This window comes from Melanotaenia boesemani, chromosome 21 (genome assembly GCF_017639745.1).
Source record: "Melanotaenia boesemani isolate fMelBoe1 chromosome 21, fMelBoe1.pri, whole genome shotgun sequence".
NCBI classification, from domain to species: domain Eukaryota; kingdom Metazoa; phylum Chordata; class Actinopteri; order Atheriniformes; family Melanotaeniidae; genus Melanotaenia; species Melanotaenia boesemani.
This window is the reverse complement of record NC_055702.1, coordinates 26,276,270-26,298,385: the sequence shown is the minus strand read 5'-3', so window position 1 is coordinate 26,298,385 and position 22,116 is coordinate 26,276,270. Positions and strand designations below refer to the sequence as shown.

General features: G+C 39.9%; 1 protein-coding gene across 3 annotated transcripts in view; it reads left to right on the top strand.

The window, feature by feature from the left end:
• Nucleotides 1-979, top strand: part of LOC121632524 (dynein heavy chain 9, axonemal-like) — a 198,150-nt gene extending 197,171 nt beyond the window's left edge. For all 3 annotated transcript variants that reach the window (XM_041974102.1, XM_041974103.1, XM_041974104.1), the window contains one exon: nt 280-979. In XM_041974102.1, the coding sequence (XP_041830036.1) occupies nt 280-507 (228 nt within the window). In that variant the 3' untranslated portion in view covers nt 508-979. The remainder of the gene's footprint in view (nt 1-279) is intronic.
• The last annotated feature ends 21,137 nt before the right edge of the window (nt 980-22,116 follow it).

The following is a 22,116-nucleotide window of genomic DNA, read 5'->3' as shown; positions in this document are numbered from 1 at the left end:
CTCAAATGACTTTCAGCACTTTTTTAAGGCTGCTCCTGTTTTATGTTCAGCAAAAAGAAAACCAGACGTCATTTTGTCCGGCCACAATTATTCAAATATCTCCAAAAAGAAAAGATTATTATGGGCAGCCTCGATGGCAAAACAAAGGTTCACTGCACCTTAAAGTCATTTGTAACTGTCTCTCTTGCTCTTAATGTTTCTGTTTGTGCTCATCTGGCTTGTTGTCCTCACCTCACACCTACTCCCGCCTCCCTGATCCATTCTTTCTTTTCCTATCAGACTGGTTTGATTGCAGACGCCCGCCTGAAAGAGCTTACTTCAACCATGCCCGTCATCTTCATTAGGGCCATCCCTGTCGACAAACAGGACAACAGAAATGTCTACCAGTGTCCCGTCTACAAAACCCGCCAGAGGGGGCCTACATACGTGTGGACCTTTAACCTGAAGACCAAAGAAAACCCCTCCAAATGGACTCTAGCTGGCGTGGCGCTGCTTCTGCAGGTTTAACAGGGTAGAGATGAACACGCTGATGATGCTGACAGGGTCAACAGCTGCAGCTCATTTGGACCAAAGATTGTAAAGCGGGAGTAAAACAGATTTCCAAAGAAATGAATGTAGTTACACTGCAAAAATACTCGATCTAATCAAATTTCACCATTTTATATCCAGCCACAAAGTCTTTTCCATCTTGTTTTGAGGGCGAAGAAGAGAACATGTAAGACTGTTAATCATGTTTTCCGGTATGTCTCCTATGTCTTATTTAGTTACTATATCCTGACTGAGCTTCCCCGTACCAATTTACAGCACACTGCAAAAATCAGCTGTTTTAAAAGGAGAAAAAACACTTTCAGAATCAGAATAATTAATTTTGCCAAGTCTGTACACACAAATAAGGAATGTGACTCTGGTGAATTTTGCTTTCTTTGTACTTTCAGCACAATAAGAAAGACTAAGTACAAATAAAAGCAAATAAAAATAAAAACAATAAATACAAGCAGTATAGATATAAATATAAACACAACGTTAACATAGTAATAATACAGTAACTTAGTAAGATTTCTTGAAATAAAGGAAGAAATTCTGGACTTGAGAATTTTGGAAGTGAGAAATGTCTCATAAGTGGTAAAACACTCATTTCACTCCTTTATTAAGTAAAACCAACCTTACAGGTTCTTTCAGAAGTAACAAGAATTTAAGAACTCTTAATGCGCCAGATCACGTGGTACAGTTCTGGTAGTGGCTCACGTGGTAGGGCAGTGGTAGGGCCAGTACCTGGACGATTTGACTCCATCCTTCATCAAGACTCTTCGCCCACGTTGCCTCCACCAGTGTTTGGTGGTGGTCAGACAGGCTGTTGGCAGGGATCTCAGGTAGACAGTGGGTAATCTGCAGTGAAGAAGGATGGAATCAATGTGAAGCACTTTGGGTGCCTTGAAAAGTGCCGATTAAATCTAATCAATTATTATAGATTTAGTTAAAAAAAAAAAAGTTATAAATTTTTTATTTTAGAAGAATCAGCTTGTTTAAGAGATTTCAGAGTGAGAAAGAAAAGCTCTGAAGGAAGCACTGACAGGTTGGTTTTGACAGTTTTTCCACTAAAGGGATGAAATAAATATTTTAACTTGTTTTTCCTCACTTTTGTAGAGTTTAGTTATTTTTCTTGTTTAAGGAAATCTTACTAAGTGTAATTATCGTACTGCATTGTCAGATTATTTAACATGATATTAGTCTGAATCTTGCTTTTATATTAAGATGGACCATTTCTGCTGTGTAGTTATAAAACAGACTTCAGGGCTTTTTTTCAATTCCAGGGATGCTTCCATGGTAGAATGAGCTAGAAAATTCTATTTTCATGCACTGAAAACATATCAGAATACTTCTCATTGCTTGCATTTTATCTTGGGGCTTTTGCAGGCTCACGTACATCTGGTTAATGAAGTGATGGTCGAACAAATCAAAATGAGTCGTGTGTGAGGAAAATGTGAGACATGGTCCAAATATTTTAACAGTTCAGAAGCAAGTTCAGCACTAGATTACTTAGAGGGATGAGCTAAGTGATGTCATAGATACTTATATGTTATCCAACAAAGACGGCAGCTTTGTAGTAATGTTTTTATAGTTATGCTACATATGTTTGGTGGAAACAAACCGCGACCGGCTGTTTCTCTCGGTCATGGTCTAGATTCACCTTAGGAGCCCAGTCTATATCGCCTCCATCTTAAAGGTTGTTAGGACATCCTGGTGATGAAGCTAAAACTTGTGTGTGTTGTTAGCTTCTTGTTTAGCACCTAAAGGCCGCTACCCAGGAGCTTTAATTTAGCCACAACACAGAGAAGGACCCTGACCAGAATAAAATATTTTATGAACCTGTCACTGCAAACTCTGTCATGCGATTCCACTTTTCTTTTAAGACTTTTCATAAAATCCTTGATCAGCCCTTGTTTGTTTATAATTTCATAAAGAACTCTGAAGTAACCTCCATCAGTTTCAGGATTTGAACAATTAGAGCAGCAAAACAACACAAGTGTAAGACAACGTCTAGTGAGAGAAAACCTTTTCTACATATCTGGTCTGCGGTGAGATGGGCTGACCACCACTTCATGTCACACCAGCAGTAACATAATGATTTTATTACTGATATGTGCACATCCAGGAGCCAAATCTGCAGCCGGTGATCAGGATTGTAATAAAATTCCTTAATAAATGGACATTTTTATTGTTGGTGTAATGATTTGATGATTAAACATTATTCAATAACTCAGAGTTTTGATGCAGACTTGTGGGGAATGTAAGCAGGTGATACTTCTGAATGATAACCTGGGTTTTTAATGTTGGTTGGGTTTCTGTTTTCCTTATTTGGCCATATCAGGGCAGAGGTGACGTTAGTTTCCCTCTCATAGCTGTCATAGCTGTAAACTACACCTCCATCCATTCACTTTCTTGATCTCAGGGTTTCTCAGCTTATTTGATTTAAAACCTTTTCACTGTCACTATAACAACTGAAATAATGTTGAACATTATAATCTCTTTTAAGTGATTACAGCCTGATAAACATCAATGATTATGTCACTTTTTACAATAGAAAATCGGTGTGCAGGTGAGTCATTAGATGCGTATGTTTATGTTCTGTGAGTATTTTTATAGATAAGTTATTACATGATGTCAGAGTTTCTGCCTGCAGAGTCTTTGCTGACTCGTTGGACTTTAGTCTTTTCGTTAACTGGACTGGATCCACAATCTGCTGCTCTAAGCAAAGGGCTGAGACCCTGATGGAATTTTTAATCATTTCCATCCATCTTTTAAGGGCTTTTGGTAACGTGACCGTGAGGAGTTCACCTCTGTGATGGTAGTCCCAACCTATAGCTAATAGCATGTAGCCGACCTCTTAGCCATTTTTAAATGATGATTTTTACATTCCTGTCCTTTAAACATGTTACATGTTATGTCCCGAGTGTGCAGATGTTGATCCATTTACCATCTTTGCCATTTGGATACAAAGGATTGTTGGTGCACTGAGAACACAGATGATACACAAAGACATCCAGGAATCTACTGGATGACAGCCTGAGTCCTTCTAACAGTGCTTTGGTGAAATTTGATAATACTGTGTTGTAGAAATGCAGCCATTAAGGCTCATTTCTTCACTTTGAGAAGCAGCTGTTTGTTCTGACAGGACCAGTAGCTGATGGTTGTTAACCAGTCTTTTATGAGTCAGCTTAGAGGCTTAATGATTCCTACTTGTGATAATAGTTATCACAGAATTCTCCTCACTTTTTATAGTGTGCGTCTGTCGTCCATCACAAAAACTTCCACAAGCTCTGATCACGTCTGTCTAGACAGAAATGGGGTAATGATTAGGGAGCAGGTCAATGCTACTGCCACGATGGCCTCATTAATCATTTCAAACTGAAACAGCCCAAGACCGCTTTCTTCTTAAATAAAAGCTCAAGAAAGAATAAAATCTCCAGCTTGTTAAACAATAAGCATCGATGCACGTTTTGCTGACTTTTAGGTAGATTGTAATGTTGATGCATTAAAAATACATGAAAATCTTAATGAATTACAGTTGTTTACCTCAGCTGCTGAGCCAATTTTTTCAAAGCTGCACTAATTAAAATCCGTCCTATAAGACCAGCCTTTTCCCAAACTCCTGTCAAATAAAACTTTATGTGGATGTGTGTCAGTAATACTCCCATCACAAGTAATCCTGCCTCATGTTAAAGGTATGAGGAGACCTGGGAAACAGTGAGAACCGGTCAGGATCTGATGATTCAGACCACATTTTTTAGGCTGGTTTACAGCTGGATTCATGAGGAGGATGATAGGAGAATTCTTCTTTCCAGACTTCAGTCTGTGTGTTTGTTGAAGAGACACAGTGATAAATGGTTTTGGACCAGTTGGTGTCCACACCTGCAGCTGCAGACAGGTTTTATTAAATATTTTAGAGCTTCACAATATTGTTCCCAGATTGAAGAGGATGATTGGTGAGAATTGAATTTATTAACAGGCTCTACTCAGTTCATCTGAGCAGCTAAAATATAAAAGTGATTGACAGATGGTTTTATCTCTTCTCGTGCCTATCCCCTATTGAACAATTCCCAACAACGACTCACTAAATGTTTCTGAGCAGTAAAGCAGCATCAGGTTTGGTCTGATGGCTGCATGGTGTCCCTGAGAACAACCGCACTGTCGCACAAAAACAGCTGGTGATGAGTGTGAGGCCTTCACTCCGCCTCTAAACACCCCCCTGAAACCAATCTGATGCTAAACAACACCAATCCAGAATGATCCCACAATCCACAGGACCTAAAGGGTCTGTTTCTGTGCTCCCAGGACAGATAGTCCAGGACCCCCTCAGATGTCTGTCAGGTGGTCATAATGTGATGGCAGATTGTGTGCATAGGTACCTTTTTATAGATGTTCAATTTACTAGTTTTTGTAATGTTAGATGCCATTTTCTAACCAGTCAGTGTAGACGAATGAACTCTGGACCGATCCTAGTTACATCACAGCTGGGAAAGTATTGGCTCCAAGTTTGGACCTAAAGCAAAAAAACACCAAACAAACAAATAATAATAATTAAAAAACACTAGAAATTGTTCTATTAGCCACGGTTGTTTCTACTTTATGTAGTGTAGACAAAAGAAAAATGTGGTAGTTCCTTCAGTAGTTAGACAAGAATGTGTGATCTGAAAGCACCCAATTAATCTCATATTGGTTACAGACCATCACTCCCAGTCAGGCTCTGGAAATGTCTGGATCATTTTTGTTCCTCTGTCTCTATGAGCCATTCTGCTTTACTTTTGTTCTAACATTGAGTACAGACGCATATCACATTTACTTGAATAAAACTGTTTTTCTGAAATAAATAATTTTACAAGTTTTTTTTCTGAACTATGTTTCGCAGAAAAATTCCCTCTTTCTGATTTTTTCTTTTTAATTAGTGACATACTCAGCCGCAGCTGTCACCTGCAGAAAAACAGAATAAAAAGCTAAATTAATGTGAATTATCTTACAGGGGAAACATTTTGCTTTATTGGACTCTGTAGATTAGTTGACCTACAACTCAGCCATGCAGTAAACTGACCACCAGCTTGGGGTAGTCTCAGGACCCTCTTTCGGTTGTCATTTAGAAGCATTTTCAGCTATTCTTCTTTCATTTTAATCTGTTAAAGATGCACTATGGAACTTCCTGACCTGTGTTCCTGACTTGTTTGATGGCACAGTCACATCTGTTATGGGCACTTCTCAAGCCATCACTGCCCAGCAGCGCCCCTAGGCTGAGAAACCTCACTATACAACTTCCAGGAAGTAACATGATGTTGCAGCTAGGGTTGTCAAAAAATAATTCTCAGAAACTAATCTATGCTAAAAATTGTGTATCTAATAAAATTTTAATTAGCACGGATATCAATGCTTAAATACCACTTTGCCATCTACTGGTTCACAAAAAAAAAAATAGCCATCTCTAACCATTTTAAACAGGCAGTCTAGTGGGCAGCCTCTCCCCTACAGCATCTCCCTGGAGGACCCATTGTTTAAAGTGTTGCCAACTTAGCAACTCATTGCAGACCCCTCCCCCGTCCAGAAGCGCTAACAGGAGGCTGCAGGAAGAGCAGGAGATGCTCTGATCTCCTCCATAACCAGTCTGAAAATGCCTCACGTTCAGCTGCTACTGGCTGATCACGCTCTGGCTTAAAGTCAGATATTAATGCTTTGTAATGTAGACAGTAAACAAAAATTTCAAAAAGCTAATCTTTGTAAATGTTTTAAGTTAATCTAGTTTTAAAAATTAGATAATCTTAATTAGTTAGTTTGTTCTACTTTTAACTTGATCTTGTCAAGCATTGTGAAGAAAGGAACACTTAACAAAATAAGTGCACAATGAAGTTTTTTTAGTTTTGTACTTCTTGTGCCCCAGTGAGCAAACAGTCTGACAACACAGAGATTATATGAAGACTCTATATCTGCACAAACTAATAGAACTTTAAAATAATGCATTCATTTTACATTTTTATTGCCTTTTCTTATATTTATTAATACGTTTTTGTTTGTGTTGTTTAGATTGTGTTATTATTTTTGTGGTGTTCTAACGTTGACAAAAAATAAATAAATACATTTTCCCCCTCTATAGTATCAAAAATAGTATCAAGAATTGGGCACCAACCTCAGTATTGGTATCACATTAGACATTTTGTGGTTGTACCAATTAGCAGCAGAGTTTTGCTTTACGCACCGCGTTGCATGCTTGCAACACACTGGCTGTTTTGAACATGCACCGTGGCCGACGCACGAGAAGACATTATCAGAGGAAGAGAGGAAAAGAAAGAGACAGAACAAGAGATAAAACAAGACCAGGTAAGACTGTCTATTACTGTCAGGAGAGATCTCACAGTACAGGTAGGTGGATTAGGAGGCACATCACTAATAAATTCTGCAAATGTTCTGTGGTGCATCTTTAAATCCCTGCTACTGAATTTTGGCAGATTTATTTTAACCCCCCATCATCCAGCATCATCTTCATCATGTGTCTTCTCTGAGCTCTTCTCCAGCAAACAAAAGTCAGTATTTTCTCCATCTCTGTCCCTTTCCTTTTCATCTCTTCCTCGGATAATGTCTTTCTTGGATGAATCTGCCATGGTGCACGTTCAAAAAAAGCCAGTGTGTTGATATCCAGTTGCTGGCATGCAGCCCAGTGCCTTAAAGCAAAACACAGCTGTAACATGATGCTCTAAGCCAGTGGTTCCCAACCTACTTTCCCTGAGGACCCTCTTCATCAAACTACCAAAAATCTGTTGTAATGTAATGACCCTCATTAGCTGCTTCTAACCATAAATGATGCATCCTGGCTTTGATGAAACCAAAGTTAAGGTAATTATCAACATATAGCCTTACATACTACATTTTTTAAAAAATAATAAGGACGAATCGTCTACACTGTGGTATTTCTCATTACTGAAAAGTGTTTTCACGCTCCCAAAACACTGGTTCCATGTGAATGAAACACTCAAATGATAAAAACGTAAGCAAATACACCTCAACTCGTCTCTGTGAGGACATGTCCATTTAAATCACACCGGCTCTGAACAGACAAAACCTCAAGGACCCCCTGTGCTTTTTGGTGGACCCCAGGTTGGGAACCACTGCTCTAGGCTGTAAAAATAAATAAAAAATTAAATACTTGTTCCTTATTTTTATGTCACTGACACGTCACTTGCTGTGGAAGTGACAACTCTTCCAGTGGAAGGAGTGCATGAGCAGCAGTAACATCCAAAGCTTCCTGAATGAAAAGCTGTCATGTTCTATAGGAAGTATCTGCGTGAGATCTCCTAGATTCCTTAGAGAGATGTCATTTTCTGCATGGTGCACCTTTAAATGCAGCGTTCTGAGCCTCAGTAGTTACAGGCTGTTAAAAACATGGCTGATAAGGCTTTGTTTGAAGATCTGTATCTAAGTTATTAGGCATGCTAATGAACTGTTTGTGGAGAAACTCAGCTCCGAGTCACTGCATAGGAACGTGCTCTAACGACGAATCCGGTTTACAACAATATGCTTATCGAAATTTTAGCTTCATATTTGTTGTAACCTTTTTTAATAATGCTTTGACTAATCACACAGTACATTCTTCTATATGAGCAAATATTTCACTTTCATTTTAATTTTTCCTCCAGAAAAGTTGGACAATAAAGACGTTTTATCTTTCTATTCCAGATTGTACTAGTGGTTTTATTTCTACATACTCTTGGATAAATCCCATTTTAGTGCCAACATGCAGTCATTTCCCCTATCTCCTGTTCCCAGTCCCTCAGTCCTTCCTCTTCTCTACCAAGTCTTTAAACCAGCTTCCTCCTCCCCTCTAATTCACTCTTTCTTCTCCCCGCCTCTCCATGTGAGAATTATAAAAAACACTCTCAAAAGGAGAAAGTATGGACTCTTAAAGATATTTTCTTCAACTACACGTGCAGTAGAGATGCATATTGTAGTTTATGCTTTAAAACAACCCGTCTCAGCCCATGTTCTTCCGCATCTCCTTTATCTGGTTACTGGGGAGCCTCGACAGTGTGCTTGGAGACAAAGAGGCATGAGGAGGAGGAGAAGGTGAGAGATAGTAGGAGGAGGATAGCAATGACGCAGGATGAGACAATTTGTGTTGGCCTCAGAGGTATGTCCAAGTCATCCAGATGACTCTTTCCATGCTCTTCCTTCGTTACTGTTGCTATGTGGGTCACACTTTACATTTTCATACAGCATTTTGGTGATTTTAGCACATTTATCACCTTTTGCTTTGATGTAAACAAATGCATTTAGACCATTTTTAGACCACAGATGTTGCCGACTGAGCAAATTCATTTTGTCAGCAGTAGCAACATGTTTATTTCTGAGGCAGCTGAGCAGAAATTTTCTCCAAGTGACTAACTTTTAACACAAAAGCCCCACAAAATGGTCTTCATCCACCAAATAAACGTGATCATGCAGAGGGACTTTACACTTAAGCTTTTGTATGTCTTGGGAAAAGCTGCTGATATATTCGCATCTTGAAATAAATAAAGAGTGAAGCAAATCAGCAAATGGGCAGACTAGTGGAGATGATTAAAAAGACAACAGGAAGTCCAATAAGCAGGTAGCAGAACAGCATCTCTGAACACACAACACGTCCAGCCTTGAAGCAGATGGGCTACAGCAGCAGAAGACACACCGGGTTCCTCCTGTCAGCTAAGAACAGGAACCTGAGGCTACAATTCACACACACTCACCAACACTGGACAATAGAAGATGGAGAAACGTTGCTGGTCTGATGAGTCTCCATTTCAGCTCCACATTCAGATGCTCGGCTCAGAATCTGCTGGAAACATCATGAAAACATGGATCCATCCTGCCTTGGATCAACGCTTCAGGCTGCTGCTGGTGTAATGGTGGGGGGATATTTTCTTGTACCCTCAATTGTAATGTGGCATGGTTTAACCCCCACAGCCTACCGACATCACCGTGCACAGAACTGTGGGATTGATTCTCCATTTTAGTGGAACCTGCACTGTGTTCTGTATACATCGGTTCAGCAGCAGCTCTTGTCTTATACAGAATTTTTGACGAGTGTTTCATCTCATTACTTTCTTGAGTCGTGTCCTCGGCTGCAGCAGCAGCTTCGTGATCAGCACATAAAGGAAAGTGACAAGCAGATTTTCATCTTCTGCTTCCATCTTGGTGCAGTGCAGTGGTAAACACATCCCAGAGAACAGTAGACTTCTGCAGAAGCTTTCCCAGCTGATGTGTTTCTGGCTAACTGTGTCTTGGATACAAAGTTTGATCTTTATGTGAGCAGAAGTAAAGACGGCTGTGTTTACAAGGTTTCAGCTAGATGAACGGACTGATGAGAGAACAGGTGAGGTGCTACACCTGGGAATTCATGTAGTACTACAGCAGAATTTTACATGAAATCTGATCCCATCCTGATGAAACTCCCATGAACAGACAAGAAGACGAGGAGTTTGATTTTACCTGAAGGAAACTGTTAATGTGAAATAAAAAATGCAAACTAAAGAAATTTGATCATCTTCCAGTTTTGGACACCAAGTCACCAACAATGTTAAAGTGTGCAGGTGATTTTCAAAGCAGTTACATTGTGCAGAAGATTCAGCAGAGACATTAGAACCATTTGAAAACACCAGTCACGGGAAGGAAGAGACAGTCTGGTATTCTAAGAGAGCATCCATTAGTCTGAGGTGCCTCTGTTAAAAGTTATAAAACTACCAAATAAAAAATGTGGGTGGCACTAAAATCAAAACACAGAACACTCACTGACCACAGTTACTCTTGAAGTTTCAGTGTTCTGAGCCTCGAAACCCTGCCACGTCCTGCCATCCTTTCAGTAAGTTAATCTACAGTATGCAGCGACACCATTAAAAATGTGAAAAAACAGCCTGCCAGCAGCACAGTATGAAATTGTTTAGTTTCAATCCTCTGAGCATAAATCTGAGTTTGTGTGTCACCCAGATGCATTTCAGCTTCACTCTTAAGAAAATTAATCCATTTTTTCCTCATTATTTCTCTGCAGACAGCCCCAGCGCTGCAAATACAGGCATGCAGGGAAGACGCATGTTTATGAAAAAGCAAAACAGTTATTTAGCTAGTTGCTCATCCATGACAAATGCATGGCAGCAGGCCCATTTCTAACATCCCAGCATTAGGGGATGGCTTGACTTTTGCTCACCTCAGAGCACATTCACACTGGCACTGTTTTGTCTGCTCAAAACAAATTCTGGTCCGCTTCCACTCATGGCAAAGTCCGGAGCAGTGTGAACACACATTCAAACTAGTGAGGAGAATTAAAAACTGGTCTGCTTGAAAATGGGGGTCTCAGTTCACTTGGTCCGGTGCACTGACAGCATGAAAGCAAATGGAGTATCTAGTAGACCAAAGAGAGGAAGTGATGTAGGAGGATGTATAGTAGGCAACATGCCGACATCTGGCTGCCGCTCCCGCTGCTCATACTGGACAGATTCCTGTGAATACCAGATCAGGTTTGAACACCAGAGTAATAACAGAAATACCAAGAATGAATAAATTTATTCTTGCTCTATTGTTTACTTGCTGCAAACTGTTTTGGGTCCTGGCCAATCAATGAGCCTGATTTTCTTCTTCTTGTTGGCCAGTGGTCATTTTGGGGAATATCGCCCCCTAGTTAAGGTTACTGCGTGACGTTGTTTAGGTGGTTTGGTCCACTTGGATAAAGAGCAGTGTAAAGCAAACCAAACAAAGCTAAGAAATTTTTCTGAATTCCCTGCCCAATCAAATCGATTACCCCCAAACTCTCCTGGTGTGAATCCACCCTTAATCTCACTGCACCTTCTGATAATTTTAGACCTGTCCAAAAAATCCAGAACAGTCTAACCCCACAATTCAATAGAACAGCTTTTTAACATGTCATAAGCAACATCTACCATGTCACAATACTCTGGCTGAAAGCCCACTAAATTCAGAATTAAAAAGGTTAAAACAAGTTAGACTCTTTTGTCTGTCTACATGTGGTACATATGGCACTGTCTAATGGGCGCTACACACGGGAGGCGGCGCTACTCCTTCTCCATCATTTCCTATAGACCTTGTGCGATGAGGCAGAAATCGCTGACCTCCTCCAGCCAAGTGACAAGTGATATTCATGCATGTGAAATGTTGCGCTCGTTCACGTAGCCGTGCACATGGGGGATTGCAACGCAACACAAGAAAGCTGATAAATGTTCAACTTTTGTCACTGTCGCATGGCCCTACAACCAATCAGTGAGGGTTTTATGGACTGACCACTGAGCTCAGAGCAGGCTAGACGACGCAGTCTGCAAACACTTTCAACATGGAGGAACAGATCATTTTAACTGTATCTGACTTTCCCAGACTTTACAACTTCAAGCAAAAATTATAGAGGCCCTGGATTTATCTGGATCAGCCTTGAGGTCCGTCATCAAATGATGATATTCACCATTCTGTGTTCTTGTTTGTGAAAAAGGATGAACCCTGGGTTATCTTTCGCTTTTTTACAGTAGAGATTTCTGTGAATTTGAGAAAAATCTTCTGACTTCTGTCATGGACTTGTTTGAAAATGTCAAAAATCGCCCCAATATCATAGCCAATCAAATGTTTTGGAGACAAGCAATCTGAGAGCGCAACGTGGTCGCCTCCTGTTATCGAGCCCAAACGGCTACATTCACACTGAGTGAACATTAGCCAAATACTAATCAGTCTAATACTAGAATGCATGATGGCTATACTGGTTCACAACATAAAATAGCAGTTTCATAACATGTCTGTATTTAGGACAATGTGAAGTATGTTTAAAATAAAAAAAACCTAACAGACAGATGCTGGTTTTATTCTATGGGCCGAAAGAAAAAGATTCAGCTCCATTCAACTCAACAACTTTTGGCTCAGGGAAAACATTATGCACAGGTCTTAGTAGAGATCTATGTGCCTAGCTATAAACTTGCTCCAAGACTATAAGATGGGCTAAATGCAAAGAAAAAAGTTCTTAGTTGGGATTAATAAAGGAGAAATTGTTTCTCTGCATTTATCGTATCGTATTGTTACTCTAGGAGCAGGTTTATATCAAGGTACATGAATCTCACTCAGACCTGTACATACTGTTTATGCCTCACCGATTTCTAATTGCTGGGTTAGGCTCCAGCCCTCTGCGACCCTGAATTGGATTCAGTATTTATCACATTTTCATCATAAAAAGATCACTATGATCACTATGTTGTTAAGAGACCTCTATTTAGACCTGGACATGATGATGAAGCCACTTCCTGTCAGACTTTCCACCAATCAGAGAGCTGAGATTGACGGTAACGTCCAATCAGGAGCAGCCAAAGACCAACCAGTGAGCAGAAAGTTCTATGTGTGTGTGAAAAGAAGAAAAATAATGCTCCTCTATGGCTGGAATAAAGCCAAGAAGACGTTTCTGATGCACGGTGGTGCCACAAAGCAGCTGAGCTGGAGTTGGTTTAGTGAGGATAGCAGGTAAATAGTAGCAGGAATAACTGGAAATGAGGAAAAAGTGGAAACATGGAAATAGTTTCTGTTGTGTGTTTGTTTCAATAACAATATTTTTTCTCCTGAAAGCCAAGACTTGATGTGCAGATGAGAAAAGGCTTGGTCACTGTCGATCTGTGTGTTATTCTTACAAAGTTGTGTTAGTAATAAATTGTGCTTTATTCTTCTGGTCTGCCTTTATGCTGCTATATCTATTGATATCTCCTTTTTATATCATTTTAGCCTCATTATCTGATAGCTGAGGCTGTCCTGGAAACACTACGTCTGCATTGTGACTGAGGATAAAAGGGCTGAGTTGCACAGGCAGTTTTACATTTAAAAAAACAGGCAGACCTAAAATAGCCAAAGTGGGCTAAAGTTTATGTCCTCAGATAGCAGCATCTCTATATTCAGCAGACTCTTCACTCATAAATGTGAAATACACATCGTAATGAAGTTAGCTAACGATGTCTTAAGGCACCATGGAGCGGTAATAGCTGAGAGCCTGAGCTTCACGTCGGACCAGAAACTCTTCCAGCTGCTCTCCTGGTGAGATGAGAAGATCAAGAGCTCTTCAGAGCAGTTAATGATTAGGTTTGCCAAATACAGCCATCATAGAGCCCCGGTCTCCAAAAGCTTAAAAAAGGCAGGGCCATTCATATTTCATATCAGATGATAATAAAACAAGCTTACTTAGTGTTGTACTGAGTGGGGAAAGCTGGAGCCAAAGATGGAGGAGGGGGGGGTCTATGAAAGTGTTCATGCTTGGAATGAAAAAGAACATGCCTTTAATCATCTGCCTGTGCAAGATGTCAGATAGTTGCTAGGTTACAGGTCAGTCCAGAGAAGCTAATGTGAATGAAATTGAGATGCCATGGTGTGTGTGATGTGGCTGCAGGACTCTGAGAATAACCTTGGAGATGCCTTAAAAAAGAGTTCTGTTTCCCAACCACCATTTATCCTTCACACATAAACCTTTGAAATGAGCATCTGGGCTAGAACCGCCATCACTGCTTTCTGTCCCCTTCTTTCGTTTTAGTCACCATCTTTGGTGCTAAGTGGTCACTTCTGTGCTGTTTTTCCACCCCACCTTCTAGAAACCACTTAGCCAGACACTGTATTCACTACCCATCCTGAAAATCCACATCTCACCCCTACTGTGACAGAAATTTGCTGTCGTGACAACCAAAAGTGATGCTGGCATTAATTTTCACAACAGGCGTTCATAGTGCTGATAAATACAATGTTGTCTCAGCCTGTAAGTCTGTCTGAGCCGCTGTCCTCGCTGCTCTGACCTACAACAGCGAGCTGAGGCACAACAGCTGGATCTGAGGCTCACAATCCGGCTGTATTTGAACGTGAGTCCTCACGGCCTCCGGCGTCCAGCGTCCTGCAGCAGACAGCAGACTCAGCTGCTGTGCAGACCAACTGTGAGGGGAGCGGGGTTTGGCTATGGCTGGAGACGGGAGTAATTAGCTATGACAGAGCTGATGAGTTGCTAATTAAATGTTTATCTGACTCTGGCATCTGTCGTAAAACAAATGTCTGTTTGCTGCCTGCAATCTGTGGATTATCACAAGTAACTGGGGTTAGGTCCTGCATGCAGAGAGATAAGCGAATGAAGAAGGCTGAACAGGAAACATTTAGGCAGAATCCAGACACAGCATCAGCACTGACTGCGTACTCGTTGGGAGCTGACTGTGACTCATGATGACAATAATTATCCCAATCCCTGTTCAAGCTGGCATATTTGGAATAACACAGGAGTTTTTATTAAAAAAATATGTCAAGTAGTTGGAATTTTTAATCTATAATCTAATCAGATATATTTGGGGCATCAATCAAAGTCTGTTTAATTAGATTTTTGTTATTTTTAAAGGATTTCTTCAGGGTCAGTACAAAGAGAAAGTTTTTTTATTTCTGTACAGATTTCTCATTACAGCAGATATCATTATAATTCTGTCTGTGACACAATGAATTTAAGGCTTTTCTTTTTTTTAATAGGAAAAAATCCCAAAGTAAGTTTTTGTTGAAGAGAATTTCAGTTTTCCAGCCTCATTATTTTGGGGGCAAAATATTATTTGCAACTTTTTGTCGATCAATTCTTTTTCTTACAATTGTCTTGGTAATCAAAAACGAACTAAGCTTCTGTTTCTGGTTGCTGCCATCTGATATAATGGTTTTAACTTTCTACAGTCACTGGCCACTTTATCAAAATGGCTGCTGGATCTGATACTTGTCTTCTCCCCCCTGGTGGACACCTTTTGCACGCGATAATAAACGGTGTATATCAGGGCTACTCAATTCGGTCCTACGAGGGCCGCAATCCAGCAGGTTTTCCATGTATCCCTGCACCAACACACCTGAGTCAAATTAATGAGTCATTGTGTAGAACCTGATTGGCTGTTAGAGCCACCTAATTTGACTCAGGTGTGTTGGTGCAGGAATACATGAAAAACCTGCTGGATTGCGGCCCTCGTAGGACCGAATTGAGTAGCCCTGGTGTATATATTCAAATTATTTTTGTCTATTTTAATTATTTCACATTTTGGTAAAGGGACAAATAAAGTCTTTGCCCATTACGTCTTGAATTAGGGGTTAAAATGTGTGATAGATGGAAGCAGGTGATGGAAATCTTCCTCAGAGGTTTTCCTCCATATCGACATGACAGCATCACACAGTTGCTGCAGGTTTGTCGGCTGCATCCATGATGAGAATCTCCTGTTCCACCACATCCCAAAGCTGCTCTACTGGACTGAGGCATAATTCCCGCTGTAATTTATTGACTTATTTTCACTGCTTTGGTTGCCATGCCAGCTGGGTCTGTATATGATGTCATCCTGGAATAAAGACTTGCATCTGCATATTGTGCAGTTGCCAGGTACACCTCTGTTGTTATCGCTCAGACCAAAAATACAGAGAAGCTTCATCACTGCAGCCTTGCTGTGGTGAAGGATAAAAAAAAAAGGATCCACATTCACAATGCTTAATAAAAATAACACTTCTGTTACATCTCATTTCATCTGTACTTGCTGTTATTATGCCTTCTCACCTGCCTTTTAGGATGGTTGATAGAAAGGAGTATTCGAGGTTCTTATGTCATAATGCAGCAAGTTTACATAATTAAATTTTATATTGGTCTGGATAAACCTGCATTGATACTAGATAATAGAAAAGACATTGTGTTGAAGATTGTTTTTTAAGAGGTCAGAGAAATCCAGTTAATTTCATTTGAATAGATTAAACATAGAAGATGTGCATCTTTGTTTATGTTGTTTTTGGATAGAATGTAAAGTCTTTCAAGTGGTATTTTCACTCAGTTCTTTAGGAAACTTTTATCCACACTTGAATAGTTTTTATCCTGACCACAGCATCGTGCAGTGGGCTGTGTCCCTGTCTCGATGCACAGCTAGTGTGTGTTGCACTGAGAGCTTGTCAGCAGGTAGAAGGAGTTCAAGAGGCAACAAGGAGACTGACACGAACTTGAAATCCCTGGTTTAAGAGAAAAGAAATGTTGCACTCGGACATCATGCTGCTGAGCTCAGTGAAATGTAGGTATACTCAACACAGCAGCAGTGTTGTAGGCAGCAGCAGAGCCACTGTCATGTTCTTTTGACCTTTTGCATGATACCCACAGCAGCTTTGATTTTTAGTTTCAGACCTGTCATCTTTTTCCCTATACTGCTTTTTTCTTACCCAGCCAAACTATATTTGCAGATTTCCTCTAAGAACTGTTTTTTTGTTCTGTTTCTATGGCTGATCTACGTCCTCTGAATGTGGCTGTGAATGTCTCTGAAGTCACAGCTGAAGACATCTCTTTAAAATCTGGACATGACGATTTCCTGGAGCGCTCTCTCTGACAGCGCCACTGGAACTGCAAAAGCAAGTGAAAAATGTAGAAGAACAGAAAGTCCAAACTAAATTTTTAACCAACCAAATCAACCATCAGTCCGAGGATCATGTTTGCAGTAAAAGCAGGACAGCAGGTATTGAAATGCACAGCAGAAGGAATGTGTGCCGAGTGAGATGTGGAAAGACAGTTTGAAAGCTAATGAATATTTGATGCAAGCCTGTACTCTTGGCCAGTGTTGTCCTCTTCCTTCTGAGTTGCAGGGAATCTCACTCAGCCATCTTACTTCTCATTTTTAAGCTGCCATCCCATCCAGAGATGGACTTTGATTGCATTCTCATATTTTCATTTAAATGCTGATGGGCTTGAGCATCTGTAAATTGGAAATTCAAACTTATTCTGTTTTTTTTTCTCATCCTTTTCTTCCTTGTATGTTTTTAGAGAAGTTCACTTGGAGCCCTTGTTGTTTGCATTGAGAATTCACACTGCTTGATTTCCAATGAATGTGAAAAAGGTTTGAAATTGCACTGACCAGCATTCAAATCAGCCAGATTAATTCAATTGTCAACCTGAGACCCCAGTCAGGCCAGCGGGCACCAACATGAGAGCCGGTCTGCAGCATAATATCCGATAAGGTGTGCAACCCCTCCACCTTTGTACAATCAGACGGAAGATTAGAGTGAAAATTACACAAACATTTTCCTGAGGCAGATCAGCTCCAGAGGGAGGAATAATCATATCTGTGGTTACACCTCAGTGGGCTGCGACAAAAAGATGTTTACAATGTGCAAGTGTTTTAATGGAAGATGCCAATGAAGAGAATTAATTTAAAAGACTCCCAAGTGTCCACATTAGATCCATCATAGCAGGAGTGTATTACCTCAAGCTACTAAACACAACATTTTGTGAATTCTGCATTTTAAAAATGAAGGAACAAAACTAAATTTAACAGTTAAAACAGATGTGAGAATTTTGCATCTATGTGTCTATTTGTTAAGTTGAAAATCTGAAGTTTGGTAAACCAACTGATATTGATCCAAGAATGTATTCATTTATTCATTGTAAAAAGCAATAAAACACACATTTTTCCCAGTATAGACAATTCTTGTGTTTACATCTGAGCTATTAGGGTATCTGGTTACTGTTTCATTCGTGGCTTAGCGAGCTCAGAAAATCCGAATGACAATGAAACTCATTCAGAAAACTTACCATAGCTGTGTGACACAAAATCAAACAGGAATATACACTCCCCGGCAACTTTATCAGGACCACCTTCTAGTACTGGGTTGAACTCCCTTTTACCTTCAGAACTGTCTTAATTCTTGGTGTCATAGATTAAAAAAGGTGTTGGAAACATTCCTTAGAGGTTTTGCTCACACAGCTAACAAGCGTTCTATATCTGACTGATGGTGGTTGATTAGTTGCTATTCTTTGCACATGGAGCTGATTTTATGTGGCTCATCATCTGGTGAAGATCATAAAATTTTCATTAATTCATTAATAATTTGCCACCTCTGTGATGCATCTGCAGATGGATTAACTTCAGTGCCCCATTCCATTTTTTCCCTTTTACTAAAAACACAGGTGTGTAATGAAGGTGCATCCGTCCCAGCTTGAAAGCCATGTGTGACCAAAAGCTAAATATTTAAACCACCTAATGTTGGAAACTGGATCCATAGCCCCTCCACAAGTGCTGGTGGTCCAGAAACTTTAATTTGCTCTCAGCGGCAGGCGAGTGCTATTACGGATGTGTGTTAGACGCATGTGTGTAATGGTTATAAAATGATTGTTAAGATGTAAAGTGAAAGAATATAATTTGGTAATACTATGTGGTAAAAGTGTCATTTGCTTATAACCATCATAGTGCCAAAAAAGACAGTTTATTCTGTGGTAACTGGAAGCTGCAGAACAAGTATACTGTCAATGACAGATCGAGTGATCTATGATCGACTACTTGGGTCTTCAAGCCGTAATGCTATGAAAAGATACTTTAGGTTGATAACATGCTTGAAAAATGCCATTGATTGAATGTTATTAAGTTCATCTTGATTATACGTGACTTAATTAAATATTTGTCTCAAGATTTTGTGTTAGTAGGGTTTGACCTGTTTATCGTGTCTCGATAAACGTGTTGCTTCTGCTCGTCCATTACAGCACTGGACGTGGCAGCAGTAACACCGTGTCTTGTGTTTGCTTTGCATTATTCCCCTCTCAGGTAAAATCTTTATTTTATTAATGCATTTTTATGTCTGTGTTCATGTTCTGTGCAATACGGGAAACAAGTTTTAACCGAAAGACTATTTAGAGTAGTAGATTTAGGCAGTATTTAAGTTTTACTCGCCACAGTTTTCTTGCTAGTCACATCACATGGTAGAAGTAGCATTGCAGCACAGACAGTTGTATCGAGTGTGTGCAATGTTTAGCATTCAGAGAAGATGGGCCTTATTATAAGTTATTGTGACCAGTTAAATATTTCCGTGTTTGTAAAATAGTAGTGCAAATGGTTTGAAAGACAGAATGCATCAGTTTGGTTTATTGTGTCTGTTAAATAGCATAACATTTTCATTTCTGTTTGTGAATGTACATGCTAACTTCTGAATATGACCGTAGTAATGTAGTTACCCATATTTAGAGTACAGTACTTATTCAGATTTGCGTTTGTAAAGAGATTTCGGTAACTAATATGAAGTTATACCTAAGTTAAGTTTTATCTTTTAATGTCAAAATGGAATGTATTGGTGAGAATTGTGTTCTTGTGGAAAAAACTACATCACAGCACTGGACGTGGCAGCAGTAACACCGTGTCTTGTGTTTGTTTTGCAGTATTTCCCTCTCAGGGGCGTAACATGTGCAGCTCTTTGTGAAACCTAGCCAAAGTCAGAAGTTGCTTCTTGATGGCAGCATCATAGCAGAAATGTTGGAAATGCAGTTTAAATAAATACCTTCAGACAGTATAAACTAGATGATCCAGTCTTTATTCAACCTTTGACTTTATTTATGTTGTACACACATGAGGATTTTCTATATATATATATATATATGTTCCAGACACTTTAGGTCGTACTGCGCATGGTGTGCTTCGATAACCTCAGTACAGAACAACACACACCTAAGGATGCTGTGCTGCAGCCGATCTAGAATCTAGTCTTCCGAGCCAGAAATCTTGTGTGATCCAATGTGATCTAATAAAAACAAAGAACCATAGCAACAACTGGACCACACAACACCCGGCATGGAAGAGGACATGCAAAACGAGGGAATGATGGTGGTCTTTTGATCATTGTTTACAGAAAAATCCTGAACTAAAAAAGGTAAAGACTTTGGAAAAGAGCTTGGAGACAGCATGAACACAGACTTTTCAGTCCTTCCTTTTTCCCCAGTCAGGTTGCTCTCTGATTGGCTACATCCCATTCCACGTCACAATCCGACTTGGGAGTGGTCGGCTTTCCCCACACACTTCAAGATTATTACTCAGAAATATTGAACATGTTTAATACTTGCGGTTGTCGGCCACGATTCATCTCAAAGCCAATTGTAGGGACAAATTCATTCCTGACACACCTCAGACCACCGGAACGTCTCATAGGATAATCTGATAAGACTTAAGATAATCCAATGTTTGCCATCCATGGTCGGAAGGGGGAAAACTGGAACAAAAACAGCCCAGTAATATTTATGTGTGTGCTCCATTTTCATTAGAGAGATCTGCAAGGAGAGCATTTTACATTTTCAAAAGAGTTGTCTTTTATTTACCCTAATAATATTATTCACTAAGGGTACCTCCTTTAGCTTTGGCAATTCTTTGATCACTTAAAGTTAATGTATATAGTTATCAAAGGTCTATAAGAATTTTGTTTCCCCCAGGAGAATCCCATGAGGTTCCCAAGCCAAGAGACATAGTCACTCCAGTATGTTCTTCCCTGTGGGATGCACCTGGGAAAACTCTCCAGGGAAGGCATCCAGGAGGCATTCCAACCAGATGCCCAGATCTCTTGATGCATAGAAGCAGCTGCTCCTCCTGGATGACTGAGCTTCTCACCCTATCTCTAAGGGACAGCCCGGCCACCCTGCAGGGGAAACTCACTTTGGCCGCTTGTTTGTTCGGTCATTACCCACAGCTCATGACTATAGGTGAGGGTAAGAACATAGATCAACCGGTAAATTGAGAGCTTTGCCTTCAACTCCTTCGTCACCACAATACAATAATCCAGAATCTGAATCACTGCAGATGCTACACCACCCCGCTTGTCGATCTCCTGCTCCATCCTTCCCTCACTCATAAACAAGACCCTGACATACTTGAACTCCTCCACTTGGGGCAGGACCACATTCCTGACCCAGAGCAAGCACTCCGCCTTTTACCAGCTTCTCATCCTGGTCGCTTCACACTTGGCTGCAAATTGCGAATCGATCACATGTTGCTATAGTTGTAATTATAGAAAATGTACTTTTTTTTATTATAATGATTATAAGTTAATGTGATGGTTGTAGTTGCCGTGAAAGTTTAAATAGTCATAGTTATTATAAACATTATGGTTATTATAATTGTTGTTCATTTCCCCTTTTTCTTATTTAATTTATGCTTTATTAATTAGTCATATGTAATATTCCTCAGATGAGTTTAACTACACACATAACAAATTCCCTACATAACACACATTAGTAATTGTTTATTTATTTAGGTTTTTTTTTTTCCTGTTGTTTCTTCTCTTTTCTTTTTTGTTTCTATGTTCCTGTGCATAACACTTGTATCTCACCTTGTGTTGTAAAAACTAAACAAAACAAAAAAATGTACATTCTACATCCATCAAGCTGGGGGGCCATGAGTATGCTGTCACCCACTCAGCGCCTTTCACTGGGACCAACTCAAGAGTGGACAATAGTCCAACCCAGGGGCGTTTCCTGGACCTGGGAACATTTGGGACCGAGCCCACACCCTCATAAAGAAATCTCAGTGAACCAACACAGTAAAAACAGCTTTTTATTTAAGCTTTCTTGAACATTGTGTCACCTTGTTTAAAGCCAAATACTGTAATATGTGCTTCGATATGTATTTATTTTCAATCTTAAATGTGACAATGTCAACAAGATCTCTAAAATCAGTATTAAACTTTTAGATTTCCAGACATCTGCTGTTTATCTCCACAACCTGCTCTTTAGTGCTCATCTTCTGCAACAAAATGATGAACATGAACAGTTTTCAGTCACTTGCAATTTTCAGAATAAAGATCATGCTTTAGTATTTA